The 17457-nt window shown below is 46.6% G+C and overlaps 1 protein-coding gene across 5 annotated transcripts in view; it reads left to right on the plus strand.

Moving 5' to 3' along the window:
• CARS2 (cysteinyl-tRNA synthetase 2, mitochondrial) overlaps positions 1-17457 on the plus strand; it is a 263903-nt gene that overhangs the window by 182520 nt on the left and 63926 nt on the right. For all 5 annotated transcript variants that reach the window (XM_030201547.1, XM_030201546.1, XM_030201544.1 and 2 more), the window contains one exon: positions 8744-8877. In XM_030201547.1, coding sequence (XP_030057407.1) covers positions 8744-8877 — 134 coding nt within the window. The remainder of the gene's footprint in view (positions 1-8743; positions 8878-17457) is intronic.

Genomic DNA, 17457 nt, shown 5'->3' on the forward strand with positions numbered 1-17457 from the left:
TGGAACGGACTTGGCTTGGCTGGAACTGGATGCTTTAACAGACCTGGCTTGGCCTGGCTGGAACCGGATGCTGAAACGGACTTGGCTTGGCTGGAACCGGATGCTGGAATGGGCTTGGCTTGGCTGGAACCGGATGCTGGAACGGACTTGGCTTGGCTGGAACCGAATGCTGGAACTGACTTGGCTTGGCTGGAACCGAATGCTGGAACAGACTTGGCTTGGCTGGAACCGGATGCTGGAACGGACTTGGCTTGGCTGGAACCGGATTCAGGATTCTCAAACAGGGTTCAGGATTCTCAAACAGGGCGGACACAAGCAGGGTCAGAACTAAAGCCGAAGGCTTGCAGGGCAGACACAAGAGGGATGGGAATTGAAGCTAAAGACAAACAGGGTAGACACAAGCAGGAAGGGAACTGAAGCTGTAGACAAACAGGGCAGACACAAGCAGGAAGGGAACTGAAGCTAAAGACAAACAGGGCAGACACAAGCAGGAAGGGAACTGAAGCTAAAGACAAGCAGGGCAGACGCAAGCAGGAAGGGAACTGGAGCAGTAGACAAACAGGGCAGACGCAAGCAGGATGGGAACTGGAGCTGTAGACAAACGGGGCAGACGCAAGTGGGATGGGAACTGGAGCTGTAGACAAACGAGGCAGACGCAAGCGGGATGGGAACTGGAGCTGTAGACAAACAGGGCAGACGCAAGCAGGAAGGGAACTGAAACTGTAGACAAACAGGGCAGACACAAGCAGGAAGGGAACTGAAGCTAAAGACAGGGCAGTCGCAAGCAGGAAGGGAACTGGAGCTGTAGACAAATAGGGCACACAAGCAGTATGGGAACTGGAGCTGTAGACAAATAGGGCACACAAGCAGTATGGGAACTGGAGCTGTAGACAAACAGGGCAGACACAAGCAGGAAGGGAACTGAAGCTGAAGACAACAAGACAAGAACTAGCAGGGCTGGGACTGCAACAAGCACACACAGATGAAAACTCATCTGAAGACCTCTGTTGCAAAGGCAAGTCTGAAATTTCCCAGATGCTTAATAAAGGCAATTACAGATGAGGTCACAGGTGAGGCTTGGCAGCAGAAACACCAGGGCAAGTCTGGAGTGCTGGAACATCAGGACTGGAATGAACTCTGGAACATGTCTGGGAAATAAGAAGAAGACAGTCCACAGCAGCCATAGGGTCCGGCCACCAGGAGGTGAGGTGAGTGCAGGCATGGGATACAGTCACAACCGTGACACATTCTCAGTTTAATATATCACTTTGGGGGGATATTAATATTCATTTGGAATATAACTGACCCTAAGGTGATAGAATTAGATTCTTTTTTTATCATTTAATTATTCCACTTCACATTCTCAAGTGATGCACAATAAGTGACATCATTTAGATATTTTTACTTTTACTACTGTTATTACACCAGTCTCTTCCATACAATTATCATATATTCTCTGGTCTCCTATTATCTGGTATGACCACTATCTGCTTCAATTCACAATAAACTGGGAGCATAACGAACAATGAAAAAGTAAGTCAATGGAGAAATATATATATAGAGAGGGAAAATAGAACCAGCTAATTTTTGGACTAAATTTCAGCAATTTCTGTCTCTTCAGAGAATTTTGGTGTTACTTGGAGGAAGTTTTGTGTTAAGAGTTTAGATGTAATTGCACCATTGTGTATAAAAATTAAGATCATATGCAAGAGTAATAAGTGGTTTGATTCAGAATTGCTTGAATTAAAACATATTTGTAGGAAACTTGAGAGGAAGTGGCATAAGTCTTTAGATTATTTAAAAAGAGTGGAAATAGGTAATTGCTATTTATAAAACCAAAAGAAAGACTTGGTATTCTAAGTTGCTAGGAATTGATGTATCCAATGTAAAAGCTCTTTTCAATTAGTTACTAGATTATCATATACTTCTAATCTGACCCACCTGGATGAAACTATAGCACCTATAGCTACTGAATTAGCAGTCTTTTTTTTTTTTTTTTTCAGGATAAACTTTTAAAAGCTAGAACTTTATTTTCTAGTTCAACACAGATTGAGAGATGTGAGATTATAACTAGCTGTTTTGAAATAGCTGCGATTAGAAGTTGGACAGATTGATTCTGTGAATGTACAGATGTTATCTAAATTAAGTGGGTTTGGGATGAGAGAGTGAGTATTTGAGTGATTTGTTTCCTATCTGGATGGATAGTCTTTGTGTGTGAGGAGTAGAAGACAAGTTTCCCAGGTTGATATGTTGGAGAAGGGGCCTCAAGGTTCATCCCTTTCAGTGTTATTGTTTAATGTGTATGGCTTCTTTGGGGACAGTTTTGCAGAAGTTGGGAGTTTGTTATTGTCTATACGCTGACAATATTCAATTTTTTCCCCCATTACCTCCTGGGGGGGCAGCTTGTTTTGAATTAGTTATTGTCCTATATGGATGAAATTGGATATGTGCACATGGTTTGCTTTTGAATATTAGTACATAAGTAATGCCATACTGGAAAAAGACCAAAGGCCCATCAAGCCCAGCATCCTGTCCCCGACAGCGGCCAATCCAGGTCAAGGGCATCTGGCAGCTTCCCAAACGTACAAACATTCTATACTTGTTATTCCCGAAATTGTGGATTTTTCCCAAGTCCATTTAGTAGCGGTCTATGGACTTGTCCTTTAGGAAACCGTCCAAACCCTTTTTAAACTCTGCCAAGCTAACCGCCTTCACCACGTTCTCCGGCAACGAATTCCAGAGTTTAATTACGCGTTGGGTGAAGGAACATTTTCTTCTATTTGTTTTAAATGTACTACACTGTAGTTTCATCGCATGCCCCCTAGTCCTACTATTTTTGGAAAGCGTGAACAGATGCTTCACGTCCACCTGTTCCACTCCACTCATTATTTTATATACCTCTATCATGTCTCCCCTCAGCGGTCTCTTCTCCAAGCTGAAAAGCCCTAGCCTCCTTAGTCTTTCTTCATAGGGAAGTCGTCCCATCCCTGCTATTGTGAAATCAGAGGAGGTGATTTTAGGAAGATCTGTGGAAGAATTTTGGCCTCAATCTTTGAAGTTGAAAGGGGTGAGTTTACCAGTCCAAAAGGTGGTGAAATGTTTGGTATATCTCTGGATTCAAGACTGACCATGAATCATCAGGTTATGAATGTTATTCAGTCCTGCTTTGCTCAAATTCGGTTATTATATAGGTTGAAACCCATGTTCCTGTTAGGTGATTTTTGTGGAGTTATAAGGAGTATAGTTTTGTCCAGCTTGGATTACTGCAGCGTTTTTTATCTTAGAATGTGTAAGTTCAGGATTAGAGCGTTACAGTTGATACAAAATGCAGCGGCCAGGTTGGTTACTGGAGTAATCTAGGGTGACGCATCATCCCTATCTGAAAACAGTTGTACTGGTTGCCAGTTCAGTTTCGGATGCAGTACAAAAGATTCACAGATTTTGCCTTTTCTGATTAAGGAGCAAGCCAGAGTGGGTTTAAGTGCTGTTTTACTGTAAACTGGAGAGAGAGTCATAGTGAATTATGTTTCTGAACAAGATTCAGCAATCTATTTGCATAAAATTACATACTCAGGTATGCAAACTTTTTTTTTATTGATCATATAAAACTGGAAACATTGTTTCTTTAAAAAAAATGTGCTTGACTAAATGGTTTGTAAATTTCTGGAGCTTTCTTTTCATTCCTTTTCCTCTCTCACACGTTTTTTCTCATTAATTATTCTGCCATACTCTCATCAGCTGATCTCCCTCAGATTTTTTCCCTCTCTCCTGCATTCTCATCTTCAGACTACCTTCTTGTTCTTCCCATCCAGTCTCTAGTCCTCTCTATTCTCTCCTTCCCCTTGTAACAGATCTCGGGTAGGTGGTTTCAAATCTCTTCCTTAGTTACTTTCAGGCTTATTTTTAAAAGTGATCGCCGGCAATCTTCTGACATAAATCGGGAGATGGCCGGTGATCTGTCAAAAGCGGCGAAATCGGTATAATCGAAAGCGGCTTTTTTGACACCATCGCCGCTTTCCTGTTGCCATGCCGGCGAAAGTTCAAGGGGGGCGTGTTGGCGGCGTGGCGAAGGCGGGACATGGGCGGGCATGGGCATGGCTGTCAGATGGCTGTCTTTCACAGATAATGGAAGAAAAAAAGTGGCGTTCAGCAGTATTTCGCTGGGTTTACTTGGTCCTTTTATTTTCACGACCAAGCCTCAAAAGGTTGCCCCAACTGACCACATGACCACCGGAGGGAATCGGGGATGACCTCCCTGTAGTCCCCCAGTGGTCACCAACCCCCTTCCACACTAAAAAAAAATAAAAACCTTTTTTTACCAGCCTGTATGTCAGCCTCAAATGTTATACCCAGCTCCCTGGCAGCAGAATGCAAGTCCCTGGAGCAGTTTTTAATGGGTGCAGTGCAATTCAGGCAGGCAGACCCAGGTCCATCCCCCCCCTACCTGTTACACTTGTGGTGCTAAGTGTTGAGCCCTCCAAACCCTCCTAAAACCCACTGTACCCCCATGTAGGTGCCCCCCTTCACCCATAAGGGCTATGGTAATGGTGTAGAGTTGTGGGGAGTGGGTTTGGGGGGCTCAGCACCCAAGGTAAGGGAGCTATGCATTTTAAACATTTTTAGAAGTGCCCCCTAGGGTGCCTGGTTGGTGTCCTGGTATGTCAGGGGGACCAGTGCACTACAAATGCTGGCTCCTCCCATGACCAAATGCCTTGGATTTCACCGGGTTTGAGATGGCCGGCATTATTTTCCATTATCGCTGAAAAACAAAACTGGTGATCTAAAACCCGGCGAACTCTGGCATTTGGCCGGGCTAAACCGTATTATCGAAAAAAAAGATGGCCATCTATCTTTTTCGAAAATACGGTTCCGGCCAGCTGTTGCGCCGCCGCCAATAGATTGCTGGCGACGTTCGATTATGCCCCTCTATTTATTTAGAAAATGGTCAAGCAGTAATTAACAATTAACATTGCTTTTGACTCGTAACCACTCGCCTCCACCTACCCTCCTCTCCTCCTTCCTGTACAAATTAATTGATTTGATTTGCTTACTTTATTTTTTGTCTATTAGATTGTAAGCTCTTTGAGCAGGGACTGTCTTTCTTCTATGTTTGTGCAGCATTGCTTACGCCTTGTAGTGCTATAGAAATGCTAAATAATAGTAGTAGTAGTAGTGGATTAGGCTCAAGGTGATTCTTTTACTGTCAGGGAGGAACTAAGGTCCAATTGGCTCTCACAATCCCTTTGAAAAGAGTGGTCTGCTTCTATACAGGAACACTTAACACTTGACCAACACCTTCATGTGCTCAAACACTGAAAAGAGTAAAGCTGAGACCTAGATTGATGGCTTCATTGTCAAGTTCTTCAGAAAAACACACACAGGTGAAAGCACTCCAATAACTGTCAAGCCATACTTTCCTCAGTAAAAATTCAATAAACAGTATAAATTGCAGTACAGCATCAAGTAATGCTTCCTTCTCTTAGAATTCATGCTCTGGAAATGTACAGTTCATTCCTCTAAGACATCACTTACTCAGTTCTGAGGACTGAGTCAGTGGAATCGGACATCTAGCTAGGAGGGTTATCAATTTCTTCCTCTGTTCCTTCTGCTTCCTCTTGAATTCAACTGGCCATGAAGTATAAGAGTATTTAATTTTCTCCCTCCATTCGAAAAGCCTCAAAGTATCCTGCTGCTTCCATGGCAGACATTCAAAAGAAATGTCTACGTTGGGATTTGGACGTCTTTGTAAAACATCCAAATCCGGAGGCGGGAAAAAAGCGTTTTTGCGAAAAAGATGGGCGTCCATCTTTCGTTTCAAAAATACCAAGGACGTCCTTAGATTTGGACGTCTTTAGATTTGGACGTCCTTGAGTTTCGACGATTTTCTAAACCAAAGATGTCTATGTCAAAAACGTCCAAATGCAAATTTCTAGTGCACTGGTCCCCCTGACATGCCAGGACAGCAATTGGGCACCCTAGGGGGCACTGCAGTGGACTTCATAAAATGCTCCAAGGTACATACCTTCCTTACCTTGTGTGCTGAGCCCCCCAAAACCCACTACCCCAACTGTACACCACTACCATAGACCTTACGGGTGAAGGGGGGTACCTATATGTGGGTACAGAGGGTTTCTGGTGGGTTTTGGAGGGATCGCTGTTTCCTCCACAATTGTAACAGGTAGGGGGGGTATGGGCCTGGGTCCGCCTCTATGAAGTGCACTGCACCCACTAAAACTGCTCCAGGGACCTGCATGCGCTGTCATGGACCTGAGTATGACATCTGAGGCTGGCATGTAATATTTTTAATGATGTTTTTTGAGGGTGGGAGGGGGTTATTGACCACTGGGAGAGTTAGGGGAGGTCATCCCCGATTCCCTCCAGTGGTCATCTGGTCATTTCAGGCACCTTTTTGTGCTTTATTCGTAATAAAAACATGTCCGGGTGAGAACGTCCAATTGTTGACGTGGACATCTGTGCTTTTTACGATTATGGGTCAAAGACGTCCAAGTCTTAGGAAAGCCCAAGTTCTGCCTTCACCACGCCTCCGATACGCCCCCTTTGGACGTCCTTGCGACAGACTTCAGTTGGAGACATCCAAAATTGGGTTTCGATTATACCGATTTGGACGTTTCTGAGAGATGGACGTCCAAGTTCCGATTTATGTCAAAAGATGGATGTCCATCTCTTTCGGAAATGTGTCTAATTGTAACATAACCTCCTTTTTTGTAAACTCTAAAGAAAGAAAGTACATCCCACTCAGTTTTAAAGGATACAGAACCCTTTTCTAGTCCCTACTGCTAATAAGAGAGATTAAGGGTTACAATTAGGGACCAGAGTTGTATCCTATGCCTGCTGTCTTACGGATTTTGGTCTTCCTTTCATTTCAGCCCAATCACTAGTGTGTACTCCAAATTAGAGAATGGGATGGGGACCCTTGGTAACAGAGCCTGAGGGGACAGGTTGGGGACACAGAGCTCATGGGGATGGGGACAAACTTTGTCTCCATGTCATTCTCTACATCATAGGGCATATTTCTCCCCTACTAGGGCATACAGAATGGGTTGCATTTTGTACCCCTGGACATTTTAACGTTGTGGATTAGGTTTCCTTGAGGGTAGTAGAAGTCAGCTATTGATGGGGTTGGAAGGGTAGAAGGTGGTGGTGGTAGTGGTAGTGGAGGATTATTATAGTTGCTCGTTGTTGTTATTGTTTTCTATTTGTGATTTATAAACAGCTGCACAGCATATTGTTACTTTTTATACTTTAATTTAGATATAAAATCATAAGTTATGTAGGCTTCTTCGGATGAGGACAGAGACCGCGGGGATGGGGACAGAATCTGTGGAGATAGGGCGGGGATGGAGACAGAGCTTGCAGGGATGGGGACAAAACCTGTGGGGACAGGACGAGGATGGAGAGGAACCCGTGGGGGATGGGGACAAACTTTGTCCCCGTGGTGGGAGGCGGGGCTGGTGGTTGGGAGGCGGGGATAGTGCTGGCCAGACTTATACGGTCTGTGCCGGAGGCGGGGATAGTGCTGGGCAGACTTATACGGTCTGTGCCCTGAAGAACATAGGTACAAATCAAAGTAGGGTATACACAAAAATTAGCACATATGAGTTATCTTGTTGGGCAGACTGGATGGACCGTGCAGGTCTTTTTCTGCCGTCATCTACTATGTTATGTTACTATGTTATTCTCTACTATGAAGTACTGTTATAATTTTTAATCTGTGGATGAATAATAAATTATCAACAATCTCAGGATTCAGTCTAGCTCTCTTGTCTTCCACAGTCCTTCCTGCAATAGAAAATGTATTTTCAGAACATGTGCTGGGAGCAGGAATGTACAGGATCCCCCATGCAAATTTTGCCATTTGTGGCCAACACTTTCACTTATTTTTCCAAAAAATTAAAACATCATCACCTGCATCACTCAAACATAAATAACTGTCCAGTTTATTAACTGCCACAAATCTCTCCAGCCCTAGTAGTCTATCCTTTTCATACTGCTCTTAGCTCCTTGTTCTTCTCCCCTCCAGTCTTCCCTTTTCTCTTTGCCCTCTATGCTCATTTTTATCTCGATTGTTTCTTTCTATTCCACTTTATATTTTTATTTGCCTATTTTTCTCACGTTGTCTCCTGCCCTGCTATCACTCCTGCCCACCTATGCTCCCAGCTCTGTATCTGACTACTTTCTAATGTTGAATCATTCAACTTCCTGTACCGTTCCTAAAAAGGAGTAGAAATATTGTAAATGGGCTTCATTCTCTTCTATCTGTATGGCTTTTTTTCTGACAGCAATATGTCAAAGAGCTAAGCGATTCAAATATACTTTTTTTTCTTGGTCACTTGATTGCTTGTTGAATCATCCAGTTAGTGTGAAGGCCACTTCTTGGAGAGTCCTACAAAGAGAACCTACAGCCCTACTAATCCACCTCACCAACCCACCCAGTTATGAAAGTCCACCTTCTATACTTATCCGCCTAACACTTTCCTGCTTTCTTCCCTTACTTAATCTTTGCACATTACTAATTGTATCTGATAACCTGGAATGTCAATGTCATAACAAAACTGTGTAAGCCACATTGAGCCTGCAAATAGGTGGGGAAATGTGGGATACAAATGCAATAAATAATAATATAGTAACTTGGGTCCGCACATAGTATCATATAAAAATTATATTTGCCATGGGCACATGAAAGAAACTTTTAGTGACTCTCATTCTAATATGTGTATTTCAGTATGGTGTTTGGCAGTCAGTTGGACATCCATACAGGTGGAATAGATCTTGCCTTTCCACATCATGAAAATGAAGTTGCCCAGTGTGAGGCTTATCATCAGTCCAAGCAATGGGGAAACTATTTCCTGCATTCTGGTAAGTGTCTCCTACCATTCTCTTTTTAAAGCTCTTATTTTCAAATAGCCTTAGCTTTTGTCTCATCCTTGGTTCCCTGGTACTCAACAGGTCTTCATATTTACAAAAACTACGAGAGAGATTTGCATACATTTGATCTAAGAAATAAGTTTGTATATTCTGGTTATCCTGAACACCAAATTTACAAATGGGTAAACAATTAAAATCTTTTTTTTTTTTTGAAGCTGCATTCATTTAAGAGTCTTGGGCCAGTTTAAATACATAGGAAAGTCTTGGATTATAATCTGGCATACCATGAAATCTTTAGGAGGTGATTTTTAAATTATCTGCATTGAAACACAGTCACAGGTAGCGCCTGTTTCATTTGTGTCAGAAACGGGCCTTTTTCACTAGTTAATATAGATAAAACACTTACAGAATTTAATCTATCCCCCTGTCTAGAAAATGGCATTTAAATTTAGGTGCCAATGGCATTCATATGTTAATGATTACAAGCATCTACACATGTGATTGGCACCACTACTTGAAAATTACATACATAAGTGCTAAGCACTATTCTGTAGCCGGTGTGCTTTGCTTAGTGCACAGCTGCAAGGGGAGCATACGTGTGGGTGGAGCAGGGGGTGTGTCATGTGCATGTTGCCAAGTGACATGTGCAATTGATACAATACAATCAGTTGCACATTGCATGGGGCACTTAGGCACACCAACTTACACCAGCCATTGATGTGACATAGGTTGGTTTTGCTAACTTTTGGCACATCAAAGCAACTTTGCGTCAGTATTTTATAATGGCTTAGGTGCGCCCAGGAGCCATTATAGAATAGGCACTAAGTGCACCCCATGGTGGCATCTTGGCACCAATTTATAGAATAGCCCCATAAGAGTGCTAAAAATGTACCACTGTCTGAGTTGGGTCATTACTATCAATGTATTACAATCCACTGACTCTCAAGAGCAAATCATGTGATGTGGTCTATAGAAGACAAAAATACGAGCAAAATTATGATGGTCAGAAAATCAATCTGGTGTTCTATAGAAGAGCATCATGATCTAAGAAGATAATGGCAATTAGTGTATAGCTGTTTATTTTCTCTCAGTTGGACCTTACTAAAACAGCTGTGTTGATAATGGGACTCTGAAGGTAGTATTAGACTAGTTCCTTTTATCAATTTTTACTTGTGCTGAAATTTTAGTATTGTCTTTGAAATTGGGACAGTACAGGAGCCTGATAAGTTGACAAAGTATGCTGTTTCAAACTATTTCAAAGAGAGCATGAAATGGTGAAATTCGAGTTTACCTGCTAACTTCCTTTCTTGTAATCCAGCCATCTGGATTATGCCTCCCCGCCCACAGAGGGAGATCTAGAATCACTAACCTTTCACCATGTTATCATGCTGTAAAAGAGGTGGTGCAACTGGATCTGTCCCAGTATACTTTATTTATTTATTTGTTACATTTGTATCCCACATTTTCCTACCTATTTGCAGGCTCAATGTGGCTTACATGGTACCGGAGAGGCGTTCGCAACTCCGGTGAGAACAAATACAATGTGATGTTGTGGTAAGACAAAGTTCATGTGGCACAATCAACGGGAGAGTTGTGTATGTCCATTACGTACTTTACTTATGTTGTGTTGCAGAGTTCAGGCATTTAAGTTTGGTCTGCGGGGTATGCCTTTTCGAACAGGTTAGTCTTTAGTGATTTCCGGAAGGTTAGGTGGTTATAAGTTGTTTTCAAGGCTTTTGGTAATACTTGTGTCAGAACTCACTAAAACAAATATGAGAAACTCAAGAACAAAAAAACTATTAACACCAGAATTTGCACCCTCTGTCTCCCCCACCGGCAGTCTTACCCATCTTGGTGAACATAGAAGGGTTGAGAGGATGCTCCCCCTGCAAATATAATTTGTCTCTTCAGCCAGGTGCAGCAGCCAGCTTTACAACCTACCATTGTGCCTGTGGCAAACACAGTACTGACCATATGCTTCTTAGGTGGGAGCTGGTCTGATCTGGCTGGATTTAAAGAAAGGAAATTACTACTACTACTTATAATTTCTAAAGCGCTACTAGACATACGCAGCGCTGTACACTTGAACATGAAGAGACGGTCCCTGCTCGACAGAGCTTACAATCCAACCAGGACAGACATACAAGACAAACAAGAGATAAGGGAATATCAAAGTGAGGATGACAAAACAAGGGCTAGGAGTCAAAAGCAGCATCAAAAAGGTGGGCTTCCAGCCCAGACCCGAAGACAGCCAGAGACGGAGCCCGACGCACCAGCCCAGGAAGTCCACCCCAGGCAAACGGCGCAGCAAGACAAAAGGAACAGAGTCCGGAGCCAGCACTGGAGGAGACGGGTGCAGACAAGAGAGACCCACCCAGTGAACGGAGTTCCCGGGGAGGAGTGCAGGGAGAGACAAGAGTGGAGAGATACTGAGGAGCCGCAGAGTGAACGCAAATTAGCAGGTAAGCTCAAATTTTATCACCCTTTTCAGCCAGACCAGTCCAGACATGTATGAAGTACCCTAGCATTACTGACTGAGGAAGGAAGAAGCCAAGACTGATCAAAAACCTGTCACACCAAAGGATGGTTCCCTCTGATCCAGTAGATCCAGCAGTACTGCTTCACAAAGAAGTGTAGAGAACCCAGGTAGGTGCCATGCAGTTGTCTTCAAGAGAATGAACTGCAGTCTGCCTCTGAAGCAACTTGTGCTTGGGTCGAGTGCAACTGGAGCCCTGCCAGAATCAGATGGCCATTCAAGACATAAGCAGAACTGATAACCTGCTTAATCCACCTTGCAACAATCACCTACCCCCTCATGCAACCATGTGAAATTTGCAAACAATTTTCCCAACTTGCAGAACAAATTTGTGACCTTAAGGTAGCATAGGAGAGCCTAGCATACAAGTGATGCTGACCATCCTCACACTCGCTGCAGTCCTCCTTCCTGAAGACAGGCAGGGAAATAACCTGATTCAGGTGAAAGGCCAAATCCATCTTAGACAAAAAAAAAAAAAAGGGATGGCCCACAAAACTAAGTCTTCCAAGAAATCCAGGTAGGAGTCTTTATGCGACAATGCCTGTGATTCCAAAATAAAGTAAAAGCTGACAAGGCTGTGTTTAGGCTCTTTCTTCAGTGATTTATAATGCAGCCTCTGTGATTTATAATGCAGCATATCTTTAAAGATATATATTATGTTTAAGAGGAGCTTTTTGATATAACCCCTACATTTTTTTTAAACTTGAAAGGCAGTCTTTTTGAGATTTCTCAACTATGATTACTGGGGTTGGCTTTATGGATTTTATATACAAACTTTGGTTATTGATTTGTTTGATAGATCGATGAAGTCCTTAAAAATGTTTTCTGTTTTCTTTTTTTTTTTTAGATATGACAGTTTATTTATACCACTGATGTAGGCATTAACTGAAACATGACCATGTCAGGTTTTACTTTGATTTGAAATTAAGTATATGATTTTAATGTGTTGGTTCTTGGTTAATTATTAACATGTTTTTATCTCATTATTATTATTATTTATAGTTTTTTTGGCTCTGCCTCTTGCTAGTCTCTTTACATGATGGTGTATGAGATGTTTGCCTTTTTTCTGGTTTTGAAAATTTAGCAAGGGCAACTGGATGGCCTGCATCTCCAGCCTGTTCATTGAACAGGCTGCCTTCATTGCTCCATCCACCATGGGCTACCTGGTCTGTGCACTGAGCCACCTAGCCTGATAGATTCATGTCTGTAATAAACACAATTCAGGCAGGAGTCTCCACTTCTGTTCTCAGATTCTGTGACTCCAGCTGCCACCACCACAAGATCCTGCAAACCCTTGTTGGGAGCAGTAGATATCACATATATTCTCCGAGGACAAGCAGGCTGCTTGTTCTCACTGATGGGTGATGTCCACGGCAGCCCCTCCAATCGGAATCTTCACTAGCAAAAGCCTTTGCTAGCCCTCGCGTGCCGATGCGCACCGCGCATGCGCGGCCGTCTTCCCACCCGAAACCGGCTCGTGCCGGCCAGTCTTCTTTTCTCCGCGCTCGGTACGGTTGTGTTTTGCCGTTCGTGCCCCGAAAAGTCGACCTCGCGCGTCGTTTTCGACTCATTTCCGTGAGAAACTTTGAAAATTGTTTCGGAAAGACCTCTTTTGGTTTTTCCCTTCCTGTACTTCGAGTTTTTTTTGCCCCGGTAAGTTTTCTTAATTAGGCCCCGGTCGAAATTTCCTTCTCGCTATTTTTCTGGTGCCAAATTTTGCCATTTCGACTTTTGATCTCGCCGGTGTGATTTTTCCGCCCATGACATCGAAGCCTTCCAGCGGCTTCAAGAAGTGCACCCAGTGCGCCCGGGTAATCTCGCTCACTGACAGGCACGCGTCGTGTCTTCAGTGTCTGGGGGCTGGGCACCGCCCTCAGGCCTGTAGTCTGTGTTCCCTTTTACAAAAGCGGACTCAGGTAGCGAGGTTAGCCCAGTGGAACATTTTGTTCTCGGGCTCTTCGTCGGCATCGGCACCGGGGGTATCGAGTGCATCGACGTCTTCAGCGTCCAGACCTTCATCCTCGGCTGCCAGTGCATCGAGTGCATCGAGGCATCGGCCCTCTGCATCGGCGCTGAGACATCGGACGACTGTATCGACGTCGGTGGTACCGGGACCTCGTCTGCTGATGTCGTCGGACGGTGGTGCTTCGTCTGGAGTGCAGGTGAGGGCTGTCCATTCCCCTGCTGGTGGCGGTGAGCCTTCGGGTGGGTCTCCCCCTACCCTGAGGGCTCCTGCGGTACAGCCCCCCCGAGACCGACGGCTGGATTCTACGTCCTCCTCGTCGGTGCCGGGAAGCTCCGGTGACATGCTTCGTTCCAAGAAGTCGAAGAAGCATCGTCATCGGTCCCCTTCCCGTGTCGGCACCGAGAGCTCTGGGTCGCCGAGGGAGTCGGCACCCAGCAGGCATCGGCACCGAGAGGACCGCTCACCCTCTGTTCAGGAGGTGTCGATGCGCTCCACTCTGGACAGCCCGGAACAGCCTCCACGCCCGGAACAGGTTCTGACGTCGATGCCTGCATTGACCTCCATGCCTTTCTCTGCAGCCGCTCTGAACGAGAGCCTCCGGGCCGTTCTCCCAGAGATTCTGGGAGAGCTGTTGCGCCCTAACCCTCCGGTACCGGCGGTGCTTGCGCCGCCGGTACCGTCGAGCGTGGCGCCGGCTGGCCCATCGCCCGAGGTGAGGTCTCCGGCGTCGGTGCCGCGTGCGGTACCGGCTGCCGCCGCCTCCCAGGAAGGCTCCCCGACTACGTTGGCGGAGGGAGCTTCGCCGATGCGGGCGAGGGAGTCTACCTCTCGACGCCCCCATCGTGGACGTGGCTCCACAGAGTCGAGTCGGGCGAGGTTGCAGACACAGGTCCGTGAACTTGTGTCTGACACCGAGGGTGAGGCCTCGTGGGAAGACAAAGGAGACATCAGATATTTCTCTGACGAGGAGTCTGAGGGTCTTCCTTCTGATCCCACTCCCTCTCCTGAAAGACAGCTTTCTCCTCCCGAGAGTCTGTCTTTCGCTTCCTTTGTCCGGGAGATGTCTACGGCCATCCCCTTCCCGGTGGTTGTGGAAGACGAGCCCAGGGCTGAAATGTTTGAGCTCCTGGACTATCCTTCTCCACCTAAGGAAGCGTCCACTGTACCCATGCACCATGTCCTAAAAAAGACATTGCTGGCGAACTGGACCAAGCCTTTAACTAACCCCCACATTCCCAAGAAGATCGAGTCCCAGTACCGGATCCATGGGGACCCAGAGCTCATGCGCACTCAGTTGCCTCACGACTCTGGAGTTGTGGATTTGGCCCTAAAGAAGGCCAAGAGTTCTAGGGAGCATGCTTCGGCGCCCCCGGGCAAGGACTCTAGAACCTTGGACTCCTTTGGGAGGAAGGCCTACCATTCTTCTATGCTCGTGGCCAAAATTCAGTCTTACCAGCTCTACACGAGCATACACATGCGGAACAATGTGCGGCAGTTGGCGGGCTTGGTGGATGCGCTCCCCCCTGAGCAAGCCAAGCCATTTCAGGAGGTGGTCAGGCAGCTGAAGGCGTGCAGAAAATTCCTGGCCAGAGGGGTGTATGACACCTTTGATGTTGCGTCCAGGGCCACTGCTCAAGGTGTGGTGATGCGCAGACTCTCATGGCTGCGTGCCTCCGACCTGGAGAATAGAATCCAGCAGCGGATTGCGGACTCGCCTTGCCGTGCGGATAATATTTTTGGAGAGAAAGTCGAACAGGTGGTAGAGCAGCTCCACCAGCGGGACACCGCATTCGACAAGTTCTCCCGCCGGCAGACTTCAGCCTCTACCTCTACAGGTAGAAGATTTTTTGGGGGAAGGAAGACTGTTCCCTACTCTTCTGGCAAGCGTAGGTACAATCCTCCTTCTCGACAGCCTGCGGCCCAGGCTAAGCCCCAGCGCGCTCGCTCTCGTCAGCAGCGTGCGCCTCAGCAAGGCCCCTCGGCTCCCCAGCAAAAGCAAGGGACGAGCTTTTGACTGGCTCCAGCAGAGCATAGCCGCCATCCAAGTGTCAGTGCCGGGCGACCTGCCAGTCGGAGGGAGGTTGAAAGCTTTTCACCAAAGGTGGCCTCTCATAACCTCCGATCAGTGGGTTCTCCAAATAGTCCGGCAAGGATACACCCTCAATTTGGCCTCAAAACCTCCAAATTGTCCACCGGGAGCTCAGTCTTACAGCTTCCAGCACAAGCAGGTACTTGCAGAGGAACTCTCCGCCCTTCTCAACGCCAATGCGGTCAAGCCCGTGCCACCCGGGCAAGAAGGGCTGGGATTCTATTCCAGGTACTTCCTTGTGGAAAAGAAAACAGGGGGGATGCGTCCCATCCTAGACCTAAGGGCCCTGAACAAATATCTCGTAAAAGAAAAGTTCAGGATGCTTTCCCTGGGCACCCTCCTTCCCATGATTCAGGAAAACGATTGGCTATGCTCTCTGGACTTGAAGGATGCCTACATGCACATCTCGATACTGCCAGCTCACAGACAGTATCTGCGATTTCAGCTGGGCACACGTCACTTCCAGTACTGTGTGCTACCCTTTGGGCTCGCCTCTGCGCCCAGGGTGTTCACAAAGTGCTTGGCTGTAGTAGCAGCGGCACTTCGCAGACTGGGGGTACACGTGTTCCCATATCTCGACAATTGGCTGGTGAAGAACACATCCGAGGCAGGAGCCCTGCTGTCCATGCAGATGACTATTCGCCTCCTGGAGCTACTGGGGTTTGTGATAAATTACCCAAAGTCCCATCTTCTCCCAGTGCAGAATCTCAAATTCATAGGAGCTCTGCTGGATTCTCGGACAGCTCGCGCCTATCTCCCAGAGGCGAGAGCCAACAACTTGTTGTCCCTCGTCTCGCGGGTGCGAGCGTCACAGCAGATCACAGCTCGGCAGATGTTGAGATTGCTGGGCCACATGGCCTCCACAGTTCATGTGACTCCCATGGCCCGCCTTCACATGAGATCTGCTCAATGGACCCTAGCTTCCCAGTGGTTTCAGGCTGCTGGGGATCTAGAGGACGTGATCCACCTGTCTACGAGTTTTCTCAAATCCCTGTATTGGTGGACGATTTGGTCCAATTTGACTCTGGGACGTCCTTTCCAAATTCCTCAGCCACAAAAAGTGCTGACAACGGATGTGTCTCTCCTGGGATGGGGAGCTCATGTCGATGGGCTTCACACCCAAGGAAGCTGGTCCCTCCAGGAGCGCGATCTGCAGATCAATCTTCTGGAGTTGCGAGCGATCTGGAATGCTCTGAAGGCTTTCAGAGATCGGCTGTCCCACCAAATTATCCAAATTCAGACAGACAACCAGGTTGCCATGTATTACGTCAACAAGCAGGGGGGCACCGGATCTCGCCCCCTGTGTCAGGAAGCCGTCAGCATGTGGCTCTGGGCTCGCCGTCACGGCATGGTGCTCCAAGCCACATATCTGGCAGGCGTAAACAACAGTCTGGCCGACAGGTTGAGCAGGATTATGCAACCTCACGAGTGGTCGCTCAATTCCCGCGTAGTGCGGCAGATCTTCCAGGTGTGGGGCACCCCCTTGGTAGATCTCTTCGCATCTTGAGCCAACCACAAGGTCCCTCAGTTCTGTTCCAGGCTTCAGGCCCACGGCAGACTGGCATCGGATGCCTTCCTCCTGGACTGGGGGGAGGGTCTGCTGTATGCTTATCCTCCCATACCTCTGGTGGGGAAGACTTTGTTGAAACTCAAGCAAGACCGAGGCACCATGATTCTGATTGCTCCCTTTTGGCCACGGCAGATCTGGTTCCCTCTTCTTCTGGAGTTGTCCTCCGAAGAACCGTGGAGATTGGAGTGTTTTCCGACCCTCATCACACAGAACGAAGGGGCACTTCTGCATCCCAGCCTCCGGTCCCTGGCTCTCATGGCCTGGATGTTGAGAGCGTAGACTTTGCCTCTTTGGGTCTGTCGGAGGGTGTCTCCCGCATCTTGCTTGCTTCCAGGAAAGATTCCACTAAGAGGAGTTACTTCTTTCTGTGGAGGAGGTTTGCCGTCTGGTGTGACAGCAAGGCCCTAGAT

Source organism: Microcaecilia unicolor, chromosome 4 (assembly GCF_901765095.1).
Source record: "Microcaecilia unicolor chromosome 4, aMicUni1.1, whole genome shotgun sequence".
Classification (NCBI taxonomy): domain Eukaryota; kingdom Metazoa; phylum Chordata; class Amphibia; order Gymnophiona; family Siphonopidae; genus Microcaecilia; species Microcaecilia unicolor.